The sequence below is a fragment of the Diadema setosum genome, chromosome 3 (assembly GCF_964275005.1).
Source record: "Diadema setosum chromosome 3, eeDiaSeto1, whole genome shotgun sequence".
NCBI classification, from domain to species: Eukaryota; Metazoa; Echinodermata; class Echinoidea; order Diadematoida; family Diadematidae; genus Diadema; species Diadema setosum.
The window spans coordinates 45,334,144-45,356,053 of record NC_092687.1 but is presented as its reverse complement, the minus strand read 5'-3'; the positions used below and the strand labels follow the sequence as shown (position 1 = coordinate 45,356,053).

At 38.6% G+C, this 21,910-nt stretch overlaps 1 protein-coding gene across 1 annotated transcript in view; it reads left to right on the top strand.

Annotated features, from left to right (window-relative positions):
* The first annotated feature begins 231 nt into the window (after positions 1-231).
* The window catches only part of LOC140226418 (secreted frizzled-related protein 5-like), a 64,655-nt gene continuing 42,976 nt past the window's right edge, over positions 232-21,910 (top strand). The window contains exon 1 of the mRNA XM_072306893.1: positions 232-775. Within this exon, the coding sequence (XP_072162994.1) occupies positions 232-775 (544 nt within the window). The remainder of the gene's footprint in view (positions 776-21,910) is intronic.

Genomic DNA, 21,910 nt, shown 5'->3' with positions numbered 1-21,910 from the left:
TTAGGTCTCGCCTTTACGGGGAAAGCGAAGTTTTCCCTACCCCATTGATGCTCACTTTCTTTCCGAGGACTATAACTCCTCCGAGAAGATTTTGCTCTCACGATCCCTACAGCACACTTTCGTCGGGACTAAATAGCAACTTTCGGCAGGGCTAGCGCTTTGAGACAACTCGTTGCTCCTGGTTACTTCTACGAGAGTGAGGGAATTAGTGAAAGAGGTCATCGTTTCGTCATGATAATGTGGGTGCTCGTTGCCCTAGCAGCGCTCGCTGCTTCCCCCGTGATGCCCGTTGGAAGCGCAGCCGAAGCCGACGGGGATTTTTCCCCTATGAACTCTCGCAACTATCCCCTCGAGCTGACGGCGCGGATCACCAAGCCGACGTGCGTGGACATTCCCAGCGACCTCAGCCTCTGCCAGAACATCGGCTACTCCCAGATGAGAATGCCGAACCTGTTGGATCACGATACGATGGAGGAAGTCAAGCACCAAGCCCAGAGCTGGGTCCCGCTGCTCATGCAGCGATGCCACGCAGAGACCCAGCTGTTTCTCTGTACTCTCTTCGCTCCAGTGTGCCTGGACCGACCCATCTACCCCTGCCGGTCTCTATGCGAGGAGGTCCGGGGCGGGTGCGCTCCGGTCATGGAATCGAATTGCTTCCCTTGGCCCGCCATGCTGGAGTGTTCCAAATTCCCACCCGACAACGACCTTTGCATCAAGTCGGACATGCGAGACCAGAACGGAACCGCCACTTCACCCACATTTGAAATTTCTCCAGGTAAGTAATGAGAATCATCAAAATCTTCTTTACAATATACGGTCTTGCTAGACAAAATGACATTTCAAAACTGCTATTAAAATTCGCTTTCAGGATTGACTGAGTGCTGATTAATTTTCTATGCTTCATGAAATGATGGTCATACCAGGAAGGGGTTCACCTTCCTGGCCATACGTCTTTTAACCCCTGCACATGGAGCCCCAACAATCACGACAATGTCATTTTCGACACCTTTGCTCCGCTACAACTCTCCAAGCTCTCCGCACAATGAAAACATTCGCTCGCGAGAACATCTGTGTGAAAATCTCACACGCCAAATTTGTGATTATCAAAGGATTTATGTAAGTCGGCATTAAAAGAAAAAAAAATGCTCTGTATATGAATGCTGCATGCTTGGGAACGTCTTTGTATAATTCCATGGTTTCTGTATGCTCCGAAGAGTAACCGATTCTCATCTGTGAATGTACTATCGTAATAATCATTAATCATTTTAATACATCCACAATGAGCGTTCAGTGAAATATTCAGAATCTCTGCCTTCGCAGGGACACAAACAAACTTCAAAGTTTTCTTGAACGAGTCCCAATTTCTGTCAGGGTCTGTGATAAAATGCGGCGCTCCTGCGGCGGGACAGTAAATTACCGTCGAATGAGTGATGGCGTAAAGTCATCGAGACCGAAAATCGTCCTTTATTCAGCGCTCTCACGCAACAGTAATTGATTTCTTCCACTTATCTTCCAAAATGGGTGAATTTAATTGAATGTCTCTCTCTCTTCGTCACTCGTCCTTCCCCCCTCTGTTACTTCCTTCCTCTTTTCTTCACTTCTCTATTTCTCTCTCTCTCTCTCCCCCTCTTTCTGTGCACTGGTATGTTGTAGGGTTGCACATGGATTTTCCCCGGAAATCTGATTTCTCCTGAAAACAAATTGGATTGCAATTAAATTGTCGTTGGTGGCGGTATATTCCTGACCGTATCGCACTGTAACAAGCAAAATGGCTTGGGAGGTCGTGTCGTCATGGCTTGATTCTTTTCTCAGGGTTTGATCAGTACGACTTATTCTACCCTCCCCTTCTAAAAGCATGAAAGAGTATGAAAGGGGCCGTGCAATGCATTGTTGATTTGTATTGATTCATAATAACTTGATCGTCCACTGTGTGGCCTAAAGAATATCTGAATATGTACCAAATATTTTGTAATAATTTTCTACTATTTCTCCTCAGTTTACGTAGAACCCCCCCCCCCCAAAAAAAAAAAAACAAAACAAAACAAAACAAAACAACAACAACAACAACAACAACAACCAACCCACCACCACCACTATGAACAACAACAGCAACAGCAACAGCAACAACAACAACAGCAGCAGCAGCAACAACAACAACAGCAACAATAACAACAACAACTTCATAAACAAGATTCTGTCAATGACATCACCTGTCCATCCTGGGAGTAATAATGATTAAGAAAAGACAGTGGAATGCACCTTTCCTAGGACTGTGCATAATGTCTTTTGTGAATTATTATTAGTAACATAAAAACATGCGAGTGATGTTATGCTCAGGGGTTAAAGGGATGTTGTATCGTTCTGTCTTTTGCTAATCAGTAATTTAGTAGTGATTGACAAAAATGATGTCATCAACAGAATCTTGGTTTGGAAAACTTTCTTGTGGGCATTCACACCAAAATTATATCCGAGTAATCTTGAGAAAAGAAGGTAGGACCTATAGACAAATTTTGATAAGATAGGCCTGTATGACACGTAATTGGATATTTATTATTATTATTGTTATTGTTGAATTATTATTATTATTATTATTATTATTGTTATTATTATTATTATTATTATTATTATTATTATTATTATTGTTATTATTATTATTAATGATATCTTTATTCAACGAATCATTGATCGCAGCCAGAGGCTGAATTACTTTAATGACTTTACAAAAGTGAAAAATGACGAGTTTGTTCGCAAAAACCGATTATAAAGTCCATTTCTGCCAAATGGAGATATTTGCGATTAAAGGTCAAGAAAAATAAAGAGAATAATGAGAACATTTTTTGCTTCTTTTGGCCATAACTTCAAAAATGTACCTTTATACGTAGTGACCAATATATCATTTAAAAGTTATTATTTTGTACTTTATGACAGGGACCGTACTTCAAAATCTTCAAAAATGGACTTATCGGTTTTTGCGAACAATTTCTTCAAATATACATACAGCTGTAGGCCTACACGGTATTACATAAGTATACAAATGTAAAATTACAAAGTCAAAATAACACGCAGGCTCATGCAAAACAAGAGCAATCAACATAAAAGAAAACCCTCAGGCACTGCATACATAAGAAAAATAATGAAAGTTTGAATTGCCGTGGACCTCTGGCCCTAAAGTTACCAAAACAATCACTGCCAATCAGTACATATTCACTAAGTTCCATGAATGTACATTGTACCTTGAACCATTTCCGAGATATGGGGATTTTAACATTTGACCACATTGGGAAGCGATCTTGAAGGCCCGGTATCATGAACTTACACACCTTAATATGCTTTTGCATTACATATTGGCCTAGTTCACTTAAAACGATCTCGTCATCGTTCCAGCTGGTTCCAGAAAACATGTAAATATGTAAAGTCCCTCAATTTTCTTATACCGAGTCCGATTTGGACGTAACTCCGTCTATTCCTTTACTTTTTTCTCTGATTTCACTCCGCGCATTATGTGAATGTTGTGTGGACAGGGCGTAAAGGCGCTTCCAGGTTGTGTCTTTTCATTTTATAAACCTGTACTTTCGTATTCATTTGAGCTGCAGTGAAAAAGGCCTATATTATTATACTTAATGCATCTCCCTTTGTGCTTCTTGAATGAGGGCTGATATCCTTTAACTGAAGAAAATTTGCCCTTGTACGGAGAACTTGCAATTGAATCGCAAAAAATCTATTTTGCAGATCTACGCCAGTTTCAAACGTTCGTAAGTTATATCCAAACCACCTGTTACACTGTAATCGAGAAACCAAACGACCACTTTATAGCGTCCCTATTTTTACGGGATCTTCAATACATCTTCAAGGCAATTACTCACACAAACACACACACACACACACAAACACATGCTTCTTCCCATACACACACACACACACACACACACACACACACACACACACACACACACGTACATGTGCCTACACTCTCACGCACATTCTCATAATATACGCATCTGCAGTTCATGAATCCCATCAAAAGTGCAGTCGGATGTCCGTAAATCGATTGTCGCCAAATGACCTAATAATTGCGGGAACCAATTTTTACTCGATAAAAGCCATCATTGATTTTATAGCATGTATATAATGTCGGTACGACCATGGTACGACCATGGTACGACCATGGAGCTACAGCGCCATTCTCAACGACAGATAGGCCTTACTACCCCCATGTAGGAACCCGACAGCACTCCTCAGGCGAAGCGCGGTTAAAATTATTTCGTTTTGATTCGGATTTGTCGAGAAAACTGTACAAAAGATGCTTGGAAACAGGAAGCCTTGACTATCATACCACAGGGAGTTACATAAGCAGCGAGAAAAAAAAAGTCACCTTAAGATACATTGAGATATTTCATATGTTATTGAGACAAAAGCGAAAGAGTTCGTCACGTCAGCGAGGCATATTTCGTTACAAAAATACTAGTATCGGATTCTTTTTTTTTTGTCCTCCTGCGTTCACGAGGAAAGCGTCGGCATGATTGAGAATATTCTGAAGAATTTAATCAAAAAACATGTTAAGCGACAATTTTAAAGATTTTAAAGAGAGTCCACCGTCACATAGAGCAAAGTAAGACGTTTCCATGTAGTTTATCTTACTTGTTACATATCATGGCACAAAGGACTCTTCTTAAAGTTATGCTTAAAAATATCTCCCATTTTCGTATCATCAGATTTCGCAGCCTTTATCGCAGATATCCCAAATTAATACGAATGGAGTTACAATGTGTAGCTTGTTTCGCTTGAAAACTCTTCAGAACGATTGAATTGTACGGTTTAAGGAACGTACCATGAAAAATAAACAAAACAACAAAAGCCGAAATTTTTCAGGGACAGAATGAAAACAAACAAACATATCAACTGTAAGTCCATATTTAATAATCCTTTGGGCTGAAGATGAAGACAAAAAATGGTATAATTCAAACCAAGAGTTTTCGTAATGATTAAATAATCTCTTTGAACTCAAATGACGTGCGCGCAATGGGTGTGATAATCAAAGGCCGGGGGTGTAATGCTCGGGTGTATTGTCACAGAAATATGCACTTTCATATCCAGTTCATACTGAATGAGATGTCATAGGCGACATGCGATACGTTGGAGGTGAGGTGAGGTGTGGGCGTGAATGGAGAAGAAATGCGAGATGAAAGAATCGCGTGTGCGGCGAGGAAAACGAGAAGAGAGCGTTGATATTAACCCGTTCATTCTCACATCCTCCAACCAGTTTGTACAGTAGGCCTGCATATCACAGTATCAATCGCATTCTACATGGCTGTACTGGGAGACTTCGTAAGGAGATACGCAGGCCGTGGATTATTATGGACATGTGTGTATGCGTGCATGAATGATTTGTGTGTAATGATTCAGTATTTAATTATTTGTGCTCTTAATGAGAAGCCATTAATGAGCGAACTCGACAATGACGCAATACGTTGTTACCATAGAAAAAAAGGCAGAGGAAGAGAGAAAGAAAAAGTAACCTTCAGAATTTTATTGCCTAAGAGTCAATCGAAATGTAACGGTTCGCTGAGAGTAATGAGTAGGCCCTAATTGCATGAAATTGATATTGTAACTCATAAACTGTAGTACATTTTTGTTTCATTTGTATAAAAAAGTTATACTCTCGCTTCTTTTTATTTTTCTTTCCTCTCTTTCTCTCCATTTACTCGTTTTCTTCCTGTTCTTGTCATGAATATTATGAATATGATTGCGGCGATGATGATTATTATTGTTTTTACTGTTATTATTATTCTAATCATTCTAATCATTAATATCATTATTGGCGCAAATTTTGGGGCAAATTATTTGTATAGGGCCCCATTTCTCTCTCTCTCTCTCTTCTTTCGATCTTTAAAATAACAACAACATTATTGTCATCATCATCATCATCATCATCATCATCATCATCATCATCATCACCATTACGTTCCTTACCACAAACACACAGTTCACCCTTTATGCCCTTACACACTCTTTTTATGTGCTTTGTAGCACAGAAGAAAACTTACAAAATCGCAGTTAACTCACAACGATCAAACATGGTTAATAGTCTCAATAAACGAAAACCTTTATTAAATACTTCAGGTTTGCCTGACGTAACGATTATTGCGTGTGAACTAGTTTTCAACTCCATGTACTGGAAAAACAGACCCTGTTTCACACAACAATTTAATTGAAAACGATATCTCGTGACTACAGCTTCCCACGGGGGAAATTATCCATAAAGTCGATTGGAAAGCTGAGCTCCGGTATCATTTCTATTATGCCCGATGTAATAATTCGCCAAAATGTTTACCAACAATTGGAATGTGTTCCCGAGCGATTGTTTTCGCACGTCACTTCAGTAGAATAATTGTGGTGTGTCATTTCATTATATTTTCCCCAATAATAAAAAAATAATGATGGGAATATATAAGAAGAGAGAGATGAAAGGGACAAGATTGCAATTGTTTTGTTTGTCATGATATTTGAGCTGTACAAAGTCGATCACTTCCCTCTCTCACGAGGTTTGATACGAGGTCGCATTTTATGGTCGGTTGGTCTGTCGCTCCTCGTTGCTTGTTTCCGAAACAAACTCCGAGTTTCGAGATCGTACCGGCGTAGTTCACCACCGCTATAGCCTAGTCTTGCATACAGTTATGTATGATTGTATATATATGAGTCCATCAACAATAATGTTCCATCTGTTATCGATTTTAGAGCACTGCGATCACAGTGGGACAGTGGATAAGTCTTGAAACACTTTCAAGAGGAGATCCTGGGTTCGAACCTTACCAGGAGCATACCCTACTGGAAAGAACACAGTGTCCCACAGTGTGTTCGCAGACACAGTGTCCCACAGTGTGTTCGCAGTGCTCATAATATAGTCGACTATGTGAAAACGCTCGAATTTAACAATGTGAAGATGATTTCACACTGTGGTGTGGTTTTCACAGAGTGATCACATAGTAATGCTTTGTTTCACACTGTGAATTGATGACTCACATTGTGTTCACACTGTTCAAATTTAATCGTGTGACAAGATATCACACTGTGATTCTCACACTGTGGGACACTGTGTTCTTTCCAGCAGGGTATCTCCGCGAATGCTATGACCAACTCTGTTCCAGACACAGTATGTCCCTCCTAATCCTCAGTGGGCATACAAAATGCAGAAATATGTTTACGGTAATTATCGCTATCTTTATAGAGAACAGTGTATACACAGAAAAGGTTTTTCTTTAAAAAAATGCCAACAGAAAAGAGTCGAAGCTTATAGATTTGAAGCAAATCTTGAAACGGAAATGAAAAAGAAGCAAAATACGGACATTTTTGGCTCCGTTTGATTCCTTCGATTGTTGGTTGAATCTCTTCATGGTGCAGCTGTGACAACGGGTCTCTTCTGTGGTCAGTTTGGGATGACACACTCTTCTGTGTCTGTCTGTACATCTGTCCGTTTGTCCATCTGTCTGTCTGCCCTTCAGTCTGTGCTTTGTTTGGTATATTTCGGGCCTCTTCTTTGTCACTCGTGGAATTGTACTCGTTATTCATGTTGCTTTACAAGTAGAAAGGCCAAGATTTCTCGAATTCTTTAGGAGCAATGTGAACTTTCCTTGCATAACAGTTCAATTATTCCTGAGTTGATGCTCTATCAATTGTGTCGATGTTGTGTTGGTGCTTGAATCTTTATTGTTAGTAATATCTGGATCTTATACTACTTGAAATCATACAATGAAATTGAGATTCAAGACGGTAAAGTGTATATTATGCATTGATTACGTAACAGTGACGCACATAACTTTCGAGTGTACAACGAATATATGGGAAATTTGGTGAGGACGTGTCATTCCGCAGATAGGGGAAAGAGGGGTAGGGTGGGGGGGGGGGGGAGTCTTGTCTATATCCGAAATTTCACATCACAAAATCACGAAAAGAAAAAAATGGTGCATGAATGAGATGAAATGATATATGTCTCTCTGTACGACATCCTTTGCCGTTGTCATCCTTCACCTACAACATAATTTAATACTGGATGATTCCCTCCCCCCCCCCCCCCCCACACACACATGCATGATTTGGGAGCTTCACATTTTCGTATTTCGTTATGGAGGGGCGTCATCTGCGTTGACAGCGTGTCAATTGAAAAGATCAAAAGAGTGATGCACTTTATGTCGAAAAATAGGAAGATAGGAAACGATTCTGTAAAGAGTGGGCCTCAAGACAGGATTCAAGTGCATTCTCCCACTTCATTGGTAGAAGAAGAAGAATGTATCACTTGCCTCAAGAATAATGAGCAAAAGGGACACTTCAGTTTAATGTCTCAATCGGCAACATTTTTGTAGTGTGTCCTTTAACAACATCGCAGAACCAGTGCCAGTGGCGATATGTATGTGTGTGTGTGTGTGTGTGTGTTCACTTTGATTGATGCTAATGAAACCCTATATATGATGAGCTGATTTATTATTTTTTTTTCTCTGTCTTCCTCTTTCCAAGCACGTCTGTGGTTTTGTGAGGTTTGATGAGGTTCAACAGTCTGTGTCCTTGTAGGATTGTGTCATTGCGCTCTTGTAGTTTGTCAAACAGAAAGAGAGAGAGAGAGAGAGAGAGAGAGAGAGGGAGAGAGAGAGAGACTCGAGAGGGGAAAGGGGGGGGGGGTAAAATGGGGGCAATTAAGAATAAGGTGTATGAATGGAAGTTATGTATACACGTGTTCTTCATTTAGGCTGACACGAAAAATTGGCATTCCCGCCACGTAGACTTCACGTCGGCGGGGGATTAAACTCGTCCTCAATGTGGCCAGCGCTGAATCACATTTTGGGGGAACATTTCCAAGGATTCGGATCGTGCCGCAGGACAAACTAATGATGAATCGGGAATAGATCACCCACCCACCCACCCGAAAAAAAAAGGGTTTGTAAAAAACAAAGAATCTACAGTGCCAATCCACCTGCCACACCTCTGCAAAATTTCACGATAATGTCCCTTGAGCAAAAAGTAGATGGTCCATTTTTGGGTGCTGTTCGTTATTCCGAAGGTTCGATATTCCGAAGGTTCGTTATTCCGAAGGTTCGTTAATCCGAAACACGCAAATTCCCTATACCTAGAGGTTCGTTAATCCGAAAATGAAGAAGGGTTCGTTATTCCGAAGGTTCGTTATTCCGAAGATTTGCTCATCCGAAAATGAAATTCGGAAAAAAAAACCCCTTCGGAATAAGGAATCTACGGACTGAAGAGCCTTCGGAATAACGAACCTCCGGAATAACGAGCCGTAACTCCATTTTTTCCACTATCACACACACACACACAAACCTGAATCTGTTGAGTTTCCATCGCAAAACGAGTTAATTTCATTCTTGTTTTATTACGATTTATTTGCGTTTAAAATGCCAAAAACAAAGAAAATAATTATTCAGAAAAGAGGTAGGAGATTATAAATCAAAACTTCCAAAATATCCTTTGTTTCCTAGCAAGTGAGGTATCACCGGAAAGGTTTTATCTTGCTTTATTATATTTGATGATGGACTGCATTACACGTGTATTGAAGATGACGCTTAACCCGTTTGCGCTCAAACCCTTCGGTTTGTTCGTCGACACGTCTACGTTCGAAAATGTGAACTGTGTGTGCAAAACATGTTTGTATGTGTGTTTATAGGGGATGTTTTATTGTGTGCATGGGTCGTGTAAAGGTCATCTTATGTACATGACGTCCTTGTGTTTGTTTGTGGCTTTGATGTGATAACAACTGAACACCAATAAACATAATTAGTAAAAACACGCCGCTAGCTAGATAAGAGAATGAAACGAGAGGTTCAAAAGAATATCCGATTTTGAGAATCTTGAAACAATCAAGATGAGTAAAAATAAATATAATCACGATACTTTCTTTGGACAGAAGAGTTTCCAGTTGCTTATTTCCTGTAGACCAACTTCTCTAAAGATGTTTTTAATCAGAATCGTATTTATCCCTTGATCGTTCGATGTAGCACTGGTGTGGTAATTTCGACGAGATCGTGAACATAATCAACCTTCATAAGAATTGCGTAGACACATTTACGTGTTTTCGAGCTGCGAGAGATTGAATAGAAGTGATGTTCCAAGGTGGGAGTGAATGTGGAAAGTGTTACACTCGCTGAAATGTATGTCTTCCCTTTCAATACTCTCGGCTAGAGAAAGGAAAGGAGGCAGGGATATTCATCTGCGTAGACGAGTTTTCCTCAATTGCGTATCTTCACGGCGGATAAGAGTCGGCATCTTTGAAGTCGCCGAAACCGACCCTCGCTTTATATTCAATTGCAAGGTGATGAGCGGGATTTGATGCGTGTTTAAAGGCCGCTTTCTCGTCTAGCGAGGCTGGAACGAGTCGGCTCCATTTGATGTAAATAAAACCGTCCCCCAGTTTATATCTAATAGTGATTATTCTACTCCATGTCGCAGTTCTTTCTGCCCCCTCTCTCGCCATTTCAAACACTGTCTCCCTCGTTTTTCCCTTCTCTCCTCTTCCACTTGTTTTCTAAGGACACGGGATAACTTGATCGCGACTCACAAAGGGATAAAGAAACTTTGGAAACTTTGTCGTTAAGTCAAGAAATATCGTTTACCTTTGGCTTTTCACCTGACGTTCAGATTTCCATAAACTTTCAGCTGGAAGCGATAGCAGCTGACATTAAATGAAGCCCGTGTGTTAATGTAGGTCAAATTCCTCTCCTCCAGACTAAAGAATTGAAGAAAAAAATGCGAATCTAACTGAAAACTTTCCACTTATCTTCTCTTAGATTACAATGAGTCAACGTTGCTTATGAATATCCCAAGTTTGATATTTGACAAATAGGTACACTGGTAGCGTATTAATGAACTGATTTAGCTGTTTTAATAGTATGCTATTTTTCTGTTGTTCAAGCTAGTTGTCTTTAATGAAAGTCTAATATATATAAACTCGTAAAGCGTCGTCCAGTCGTATGATAAATCTAGTCACGTTTAATTTAGGAAACGACTATTTCATTAGTCGAATTGTCATTAATACGTTTGCTGAACATCATGCAGTTTTTTTTTTAAATCTTTCTCTTTTTATTAACGTACATTTTCTTTCTTTCTTTCTTTATTGTCTTCTTTATAAAAGCAGGGTAGTCCCATTCAAGCCGCAAGGCCTGCTTTCCAAGGGAGCCCTGCTGTACAAATCACATTTATGATACAATAAAATACATACATACATACAGGGTTTAAATTTTTTTTTTTTTTTGCGACAGACTCACAAATATATATATATATATATATATATATATTTGTAGAGTTCGAGGTAATGCTTTATTTGAACTTTTAAACTCACAAGGACGGCAAGAGAATTGTAAAATAATAAGACAGATGAAGAGAAGGAGAGAGATAGGGAGAGAGGGAAGAAGTACACTTATCGACAAGTTCGCACACATATCATTTCCTTCACAATCCTTAATCAATGGACTTAGATACAAGCTGTCGTGTTGAATACGTCGTAAAGTGTCACCGACCGCAAAGTATTATTTGAAGATTACACTATTTACCTTTTTTTTTTTTTTAGTCGGAAAGCACTTATCTGTTGTCATTGTTTGATTTATCTGTTTGTTGACATTCCGAAGATTACCTGGCTGATTGAATGTTTTCATCTAAATGGTGCGTTTAATCAGTGAATGCATGTTTCTTCAGGCTATGCGCAGTGCTATAATGGAGCTTTACCCAGCCCTTTAATTATATACATAATATTCCTGATGGAATGTGGCCCCAACACGAATTCTTGATGTTTAGTCGATGTTTCGACAACACAGAAGTACACTGGCGTAAATCAATTCTTTAATGGGCCGTCGAAACGAACAGTTGCGCGGCTGTCAAACCAGCCCTGCAGGGAATAAGCGTGATGATAGCATCGGGAAGAAAAATAGGGGGGGGGGGGGGAGATTGGTATACAGACCGAAAGAATACTACCCTATGTCAAGTGCGATTTCACACTGCTTTGAGGTGGATTTATATTCGAGAAATATTCAGATACATCACAAACATATACATGGTATTTACAATTTGACAGACGAAGATACTGACACGCAAGAAACACCGTATTCATTGAATGAAACACTGAATATCTTGTCCGCTGTTACTATGGCAACATTGATTTCGCGTAACAGGTTTGCTATGCCGTTCGTGCAATGGGCAATTAATATAGCAGCTAGAATAAACTTTGCATTGTTTGACGCTGACGTCATGAAATTCAACAAGTCAATACTACAAACGGTATATACAACACTGTGAAAACAGAGAATAAATGTCGATGAACTGAAGAGAAGCGATGTTAAACTGGTATAAAAGACCCCAAATTTAGGATATCAGTGTAAACTCTCAAATAAACTAGACCCGGAATTTGTCAAGACTGACAAATTAGGTGATCCGATTTTTTTTTAAATCAATGATTCGAGTCCTGATCACAATAGGCATGACCATAAGGTTTCATCCTTGTTTAGAGACATTGGCCGTGTGATATTTGGATTCTCATTTAGAAAAGGGAGTGAGACCTGCCATCTTTGGTACCGAATTCCGTATACACTAACGGAAATACAGAATGAAGTATATTTGACCTTTGACCTCACTTTGCACACCCAAAATGGCGTCTAAGCAAAAAGTGATTATTTTATGAAATGATTCTTGTAACATGGTCTTTGCGTGTGCAAAATATGGGAAAGATAGGACATGTATTCACCAAGATACTGGATGAAACATTTATGACCTTTGACCCTAATTTACATACCCAAGATGGTGTCCGATCAAGTAGTTGTTATTTTATGAAATAATGTACGTGACATGTACTAAACATGTGCAAAATATGGGATTGATAGCCATTGTTGTTGTTCATCTATTGCACAGAAAGTAGAAAGAAAGAAAAATAAAGAAAAAATTATGTTATTTTATAGAAATTTGAAGGAGAAGCATAAAAAAATTAGAAAAAGATAAAGTAAGGAAAGGGAGATTAAGATTAACTAAAGAAAAAGAAGAAAAAAAGTGTTTAAAAAATTAAAAAAAATATTGGCAGGGGTGAGCCTCGAACCAGGGACCTTAGGATTACGAGTCGGATGCGCTACGCAATGACCTATTTCATTCTCCATAGGCCCTGTGTATTAAGCAAAATGACGCTGCATCGAAGCCTCGTGCCATTTTCAACCAAGTTTTTCGACGTGATGCCGACATCGTATGAAAAAATGGAGGGCACACTTACGATAGCCCAAAGTCTCAGCTACAACATACTAAAATCTGGGAGAAATTCACCGAAGCATAAGTGAGCTAGTGCTCGAAAAAGAGAGTCATGTCAATTTTCACTGCAAGAAAAACTGCTCTCCCATAGAGATAACACGTACACTGGTCAAATTTGACAATATTACTTTCAATCCATTTTTACGAGGTGATGCCGTCATCCAATCAAAATGTTGTAATTATATTAATGAAAGATCATATAATAAGCTACAACATACTGAAATCTGGGTGTAAATTGGCAAAGGATAAGTGAGATACGCTTGAGTGAACTTGAAATTTGATGACGTCATTTTGAAAATTTACTTTTTTTACTTTATTAAGATATTTGATATCTTTTAATCATTTTTCCAGCATCGCCAACCCATGAAATAACATATTCAACTCATCAGCTTTCAGAATATGTAAAGAAAATGGGGGGTCACCGTCCATCCTGACAAGTAAAATCGGATTTAAAATTGGCGTTTTTTTGGCATCGTTGCACTGTATATCGCCATTGACGCGCGCGCGGAATTTCAACTTTAACGGGCCCGTATGACGTCATATTAAGTCGGATTGACTTGAAACTTGTTAGAAATATTCCCTGACATTTCAGGCATCCGATAAATGTAAAAAAACGGGAAATTTCTATTGCATATGAGCTGTGTGTGCGAATATGTGCGCGCGCGTACGCGTCCGTCCAATTTTTTCAATTTTTCAAAAAATGCTCCAAATGGTCTGAAACGTGTGCAAAAAAAATTTGAGCTCGATTTGAGCATACAAATATTTCAACGCGCGCGTACGCGCGCGTTTTGAGATAAAAATGAATTTTGAGAATATGAGTAGAATTCACTTGACTTGAAATATGTGTGACGTAAATTTCATTGAAGAATTCCATTCTATTAATGAGATATGCATGAAAATGTGTTTTCATATAATGACGTCATAGTGACGTCACGGTCGACTGATCACTATGATTCTACTTGCGCTGTCGTCTTTGCGACATGATACATATATGGTATAAGTTTGACATTGAGAGGCAATGCACTTTCTGAGCTAACCTCTGCACAAATTTTGTCCAGAAATAAAGAAGACTAGAGATTGTAATTTGTCATCACTGACAAATTAAGGTGATCCGATTTTTTTTTTACTCAATGATTCAAGTCCTGATCGCAATAGGCATGACCATGCAGGTTTCTTCTGTGTTCAGAGACATTGGCCGTGTGATGTTTGGATTCTCATTTAGAAAAGGGAGTCGTATCTGCCATCTTTGGTACCAACTCTGTATACACTATAACGAAGATACAGCAACAAGTACATATGACCTTTGACCCCACTTTGCACAACCTAGATGGCATCTGAGCAAAAAGTGGTTATTTTGTGAAATGATTCTTGTAACATGATCTTTGCGTGTGCAAAATATGGGAAAGATAAGACATGTATTCACCAAGATTCAGGATGAGACATTTGTGACCTTTGACCCTAATTTACATACCCAAGATGTTGTCCGATCAAGTAGTTGTTATTTTATGAAATAATCTACGTGACATGAACTAAACATGTGCAAAATATGGGGGTGATAGGGGCTGTTTTTCTTGAGTTATGCAAAGAAAGTTGCAGAAACATAGAAATATCTCAGCACATCGAAGATAAGCTTTAATTTCAACCAAGTATTTTAACATGATCCCGACATCATATGAAAAAAGCAAAGGGCACGTAACGATAGCGCAAAGTCTGAGTTACAACATATTAAAATCTGAGAAAAATTCACCGAAGGGTAAGTGAGCTAGTGCTCGATAAAGACAATCGTGTCAATATTAACATCTAGAAAAATTCCCTCCCATAGAGATAACACGTCATAACGAAGATACAGAAAAAAGTACATATGACCTTTCACCCCACTTTGCACAGACAAGATGGCATCTGAGCAAAAAGTGGTTATTTAGTGAAATGATTCTTGTAACATGGTCTTTACGTGTGCAAAATATGGGAAAGATAGGACATGTATTCACCAAGATACAGGATGATACATTTATGACCTTTGACCCTAATTTACATACCCAAGATGGCGTCTGATCAAGTAGTTGTTATTTTGTGAAATAATGTTCGTGACATGAACTAAACATGTGCAAAATATGGTGGTGATAGGGTATGTTTTTCTTGAGTTATTGCACATAAAGTTGTAAAAAGAAAGAAATATTACAATACATCGAAGATAAGCTTTAATTTCAACCAATTTTTTTGACGTGATCCCGACAACGTATGAAAAAATGAATGGCACATTCACGATAGCCCTATGTCTCAGCTACAACATATCAAAATCTTAGAGAAATTCACCGAAGCATAAGTGAGCTAGTGCTCGATAAAGATAGTCATGTCAATTTTCATTTCCCTAAAAATTGCACTCCCATAGAGATTACACGTAAACTGGTCAAATTGGACAAGGTTACCTTCAATCCATTTTTTCGAGGTGATGTCGTCATCTAATCAAAATTGTGTAATTACATTTATGAAAGAGCATTTCATAAGCTACAACATATTGAAATTTAGGTGAAAATTGGCAAAGGATAAGTGAGATACGCTCGAGCAAACTTGAAATTTGATGACGTCATTTTGAAAATTTACTTTTTTTACTTTATTAAGAAATTTGATATCTTTTAATCATTTTGTCAGCATAGCCAGCCCATGAAATGACATGTACAACTCATCAGCTTTCAGAATATGTCAAGAAAATGGGGGGTCACCGTCCATCCTGACGAGTAAAATCCGATTTAAAATTGGCGGTTTTTTGGCATAGTTGCACTGTGTATCCCCATTGACGCACGCGCGGAATTTTGAATTTGAGGGGCCCGTATGACGTCATATTGAATCGGATCGACTTGAAACTTGGCATAAATATTCCTTGACATTTCGGACATCCGATCCATGTGAAAAAATTGAAAATTTCTATTCCATATGAGCTGTGCGTGCGAATATGTGCGCGCGCGTACGCGTCCGTCCAATTTTTTCAATTTTTCAATAAATGCTCCAAATGGTCTGAAACGTGTGCAAAAAAATTTTGAGCTCGATTTGGGCATACAAATATTTCAACGCGCGCGTACGCGCACGTTTTGATATAAAAATGAATTTTGAGAATATGAGTAGAATTCGCATGACTTGAAATATATGTGACGTAAATTTCATTGAAATATTCTGTTCCATTAATGAGATATGCATGAAAATGTGTTTTCATATAATGACGTCATAGTGACGTCACGGTCGACTGATCACTATGATTTTACTTGCGCTGTCGTCTTTGCGACATGATACATATATGGTATAAGTTTGACATTGAGAGGCAATACACTTTCTGAGCTAACCTCTGCACAACTTTTGAGGAGAAATAAAGAAAGAAACAAAGAAAGAAGAAAGATTCAGTACAGATACAGAAGGTGATCCGAGAGGATACTCGGATCACCTAATTAAAAAGAAGAACAAAGAATCAGTACAGATACAGAAGGTGATCCGAGAGGATACTCGGATCACCTAACTAAGTTAGGGAATTATCTCCCCCTCCCCAGCAATTCAGTGTGTAGCAAATAAGGGTAGTATAGACCCTCAATTCTCTCTTCCTTCTTTCTCCATCTCTCTCTCCCTGCCCCTCTTCCTCCTTGCAAAATGTACCAAATTTTCTCATTAGGTGATCCGAGTATCCTCTCGGATCACCTTCTGTATCTGTACTGAATCTTTCTTCTTTCTTTGTTTCTTTCTTTATTTCTCCTCAAAAGTTGTGCAGAGGTTAGCTCAGAAAGTGCATTGCCTCTCAATGTCAAACTTATACCATATATGTATCATGTCGCAAAGACGACAGCGCAAGTAAAATCATAGTGATCAGTCGACCGTGACGTCACTATGACGTCATTATATGAAAACACATTTTCAGGCATATCTCATTAATGGAATAGAATATTTCAGTGAAATTTACGTCACATATATTTCAAGTCATGCGAATTCTACTCATATTCTCAAAATTCATTTTAATCTCAAAACGCGCGCGTACGCGCGCGTTGAAATATTTGTATGCTCAAATCGAGCTCAAAACTTTTTTGCACACGTTTCAGACCATTTGGAACATTTTTTGAAAAATTGAAAAAATTGGACGGACGCGTACGCGCGCGCACATATTCGCACGCACAGCTCATATGAAATAGAAATTTTCAATTTTTTCACACGGATCGGATGTCCGAAATGTCAAGGAATATTTATGCCAAGTTTCAAGTCGATCCGATTCAATATGACGTCATACAGACCCGTCAAATTCAAAATTCCGCGCGTGCGTCAATGGGGATACACAGTGCAACTATGCCAAAAAACCGCCAATTTTAAATCGGATTTTACTCGTCAGGATGGACGGTGACCCCCCATTTTCTTGACATATTCTGAAAGCTGATGAGTTGTACATGTCATTTCATGGGCTGGCTATGCTGAAAAAATTATTGAAAGATATCAAATTTCTGAATAAAGTAAAAAAAGTAAATTTTCAAAATGACGTCATCAAATTTCAAGTTTGCTCGAGCGTATCTCACTTATCCTTTGCCAATTTTCACCTAAATTTCAATATGTTGTAGCTTATGAAATGCTCTTTCATAAATGTAATTACACAAATTTGATTAGATGACGACATCACCTCGAAAAAATGGATTGAAGGTAACCTTGTCAAATTTGACCAGTTTACGTGTAATCTCTATGGGAGTGCAATTTTTATGGAAATGAAAATTGACATGACTATCTTTATCGAGCACTAGCTCACTTATGCTTCGGTGAATTTCTCTAAGATTTTAATATGTTGTAGCTGAGACGTAGGGCTATCGTAAGTGTGCCCTTCGTTTTTTCATACGTTGTCGGGATCACGTGAAAAAAGCTTATCTTCGATGTATTGTAATATTTCTTTCTTTTTACAACTTTATGTGCAATAACTGAAGAAAAACATACCCTATCACCACCATATTTTGCACATGTTTAGTTCATGTCACGAACATTATTTCATAAAATAACAACTACTTGATCAGACGCCATCTTGGGTATGTAAATTAGGGTCAAAGGTCATAAATGTTTTATCCTGTATATTGGTGAATACATGTCCTGTCTTTCCCATATTTTGCACACGCAAAGATCATGTTACAAGAATCATTTCACAAAAAAAAAACACTCTTTGCTCAGATGCCATCTTGTCTGTGCAAAGTGGTGTCAAAAGGTCATATGTACTTCTTTTTGTTTCTTCGTTATGACGTGTTATCTCTATGGGAGGGAATTTTTCTAGATGTGAAAATTGACATGATTGTCTTTATCGAGCACTAGCTCACTTACCCTTCGGTGAATTTTTCTCAGATTTTAATATGTTGTAACTGAGATTTTGCGCTATCGTTCCGTGCCCTTTGTTTTTTCATATGATGTCGGGATCATGTTACAATACTTGGTTGAAATTAAAGCTTATCTTCGATGTATTGAGCTATTTCTATGTTTCTGCAACTTTCTTTGCAATAACTCAAGAAAAACAGCCCCTATCACCCCCATATTTTGCACATGTTTAGTTCATGTCACGCACATTATTTCATAAAATAACAAATACTTGATCGGACAACATCTTGGGTATGTAAATTAGGGTCAAAGGTCACAAATGTTTCATCCTGTATCTTGGTGAACACATGTCTTATCTTTCCCATATTTTGCACACGCAAAGATCATGTTACAAGAATCATTTCACAAAATAACCACTTTTTGCTCAGATGCCATCTAGGTTGTGCAAAGTGGGGTCAAAGGTCATATGTACTTGTTGCTGTATCTTCGTTATAGTGTATACAGATTTGGTACCAAAGATGGCAGATATGACTCCCTTTTCTAAATGAGAATCCAAACATCACACGGCCAATGTCTCGAACACAGATGAAACCTGCATGGCCATGCCTATTGCGATCAGGACTTGAATTTTGTTTAGGTTTCTTTCGCGAGTTACTACCATTGCCACGTCCGGGTGAGATTGTGGTAAATTGAGTGCACGTGTCAGGCGAGATACCCGTTCGCCTCCCGGGTCTTCCCCCATGAGTAACCCATTTCCTGTTTTGCTTCGGCCAACTTCAGAAACTTGTCTGATGCTCTCTCTCTCTATAAGTCTAAACTTTGGCAACTGAGCATTCAAGTTAAATGGTCAGAACGTTTCGACTGCTTATTCCTGCATGTAGGTACTTAATACAGCAAATACCTGTTTGTTTTTATTCTGTTCAGTTCAGTTTAGAATATCAGAATTCTGAAGGAAAATATGAAGAGTTTGTTCGCAAAAACCGATAAGTCCATTTTTGAAGATTTTGAAGTACGGTCTCTGTCATAAAGTACAAAATAATACCTTTTAAATGATGTATTGGTCACTACATATAAAGGTATATTTTTGAAGTTATGGTCAAAAGAAGCAAACAATTTCTTATTATTCTCTTTATTTTTCTTGACCTTTAATCGCAAATATCTCAATTTGGCAAATATGGACTTATCGGTTTTTGCAAACAAACTCTTCATATACAAGATAAACATGAAACCGCTGGAATACTTTCACCCAAATTTAATACAAATGTTGCATTATGAACATTGCTCTTTTTTTTTTTGTGCATCATGGTATTATAATAATAGCCAAATAAAAGCAATGATCAATATGAAATAGATTCAGAAATAGAGAAATATTATGTAAGAATAGGTCATACATGTACAATGATGACCATGATTGACGCATGAGTTGTTAATGATTATGTTTTTTTGTTGTTGTGTGTGTTAATAATTATGTTGCTGATAACACTTGTATAATGACATGAATGTATGCATGTTTGTATGTTTTTTTTTTCAAGGTACTTGAAGGGATGGTACAGTATTGATAGAGATGAAAATTGGGCTTTAACTTTTTTACGAGATACCAACTAACCAAGAAAACACTTATGAAATAGTACAGAGCATACCATTTTAAGAGGAATTCAAATTGTATTTGATGAAAATTGGTTTGGAATATCTGAAACATCCAAAAAACAAAGTAAAACAAAAAGATCGTAATAAAGTGTTGGTCCAACACTTTATTAGTGTCACTCTGTTTTGGATATCTCAGCCATTTCAAAATCAATCTTCATCAAATAAACGTTGAAATCCCCATGGAATTACATGCTCTTTCATATTTCATAAGAGGTTTCTTACTATCTCGCCAAAAAATGATGAAAACCTGAAGTTAGGTGTCAACCGAAACTATGCGATCCCTTTAAACCTCTTTTGTCAGGTCCTACTCAGAACAACTTTAGCTTTTTTTTTTTTTTTTTTTTTTTTTTAAATCGTAGGCAAATTCTGCATTTGTTTTCTTTGATTAGCGCTGGCATTATTAGGTAGGGCCTCATGAGAGGGTCTATTTTGCATGGAAGTTTTTCACGATATCATAGTGTTTCTGTTTTGACTTGATCTGATATGTTTTTCGTATAGTCACTTTTGATTGAAGCAATGGGTGCTTGAAAGCAAGTTACTTCGCGATCGACCATCACCTCTTGAAAGCCTCGTACTGAGGACCTCATACCTATAGGGGCACAATGACAACTACTGCGCCAGGGGACTCAAACCAAGAACCTCATGGTTGCGAACTTCATCAGTTCTTCGTATTATTCGTATGATAATTGCGATCCCTAAAACATTAATTTCTCGGCGGTGATGAACGGCTGTTCTAGCCGCCAGTGCCGGTCGAAGGAACGTCGCGTCTCGGCAAACACAGGCCGCTACCTCCAGACAACTGCCACAGTCGTAATGTTCATCAGGCCCATGTCAAACACCCCCCTTCGGTAAACCGAGCGGACCGACATTGTCATTTTCTCTGCACGTATTGCGCAAATGCATTGGAGACTTCGTCACGTGATGCTCGGCGTGTTAGTCTTGTCTGTACATATGCTGTTCTTCTCGCATTGTTCATTAATCAGTTACTTTAATTCCCTGTTTTCGTCAGCAGAATGACGTCGGCTGTAGGATCTCTCAGAGAAGCTCGAGATCGTGCATGTTCAATATTTAACATTAATCAAATAAGATCAGAGTTTCTTCTAAAACAAAAGGAACGTTAGCATGATTTGGAATTTTAAAGTGGTGAATTTAGAAAGAGATTTGGTGAAGATTTGTAAAACAGCAATTGACGGATTTCTGTGATTTATGGAGTGATGGTAACTGTACATCAGCTAATCGACTTTGTCGTTGGTGTGTAATTTGGGCTGACATCGCTGTTTCGTGAACATGCGTGAAACGCATAAGAATTCAATAAACTGCTTTAATGCCCGAGTTTAGTGAAACGTGAGAAATAAAAGCATTCCGTTTGGATGATTCACTTTAATCATCAAATTCACCTTGAAATGAACAAAGTGTCATTGCGTATTTAAGTCATCGGAGTCAATCGTGAGCGAATCGCAGGAGCGGATTCAGGAATTTCGTAAAAGGGGGGGGGGGCTGTCCCCTCAGTTTTCGTTTGTTTTTATGTCTTTTGTTTCAACAAAAAGTACGGGGCGCCAGGTGCGCCTCCACCCCCACGTCCCCCCCCCCCCCCCCCCCCCCCGATCCGCCACTGGGTCGCCCATCTCGTCCGCAAACGGGATTCTGGGAAGGCACTTGTCATTGGCAC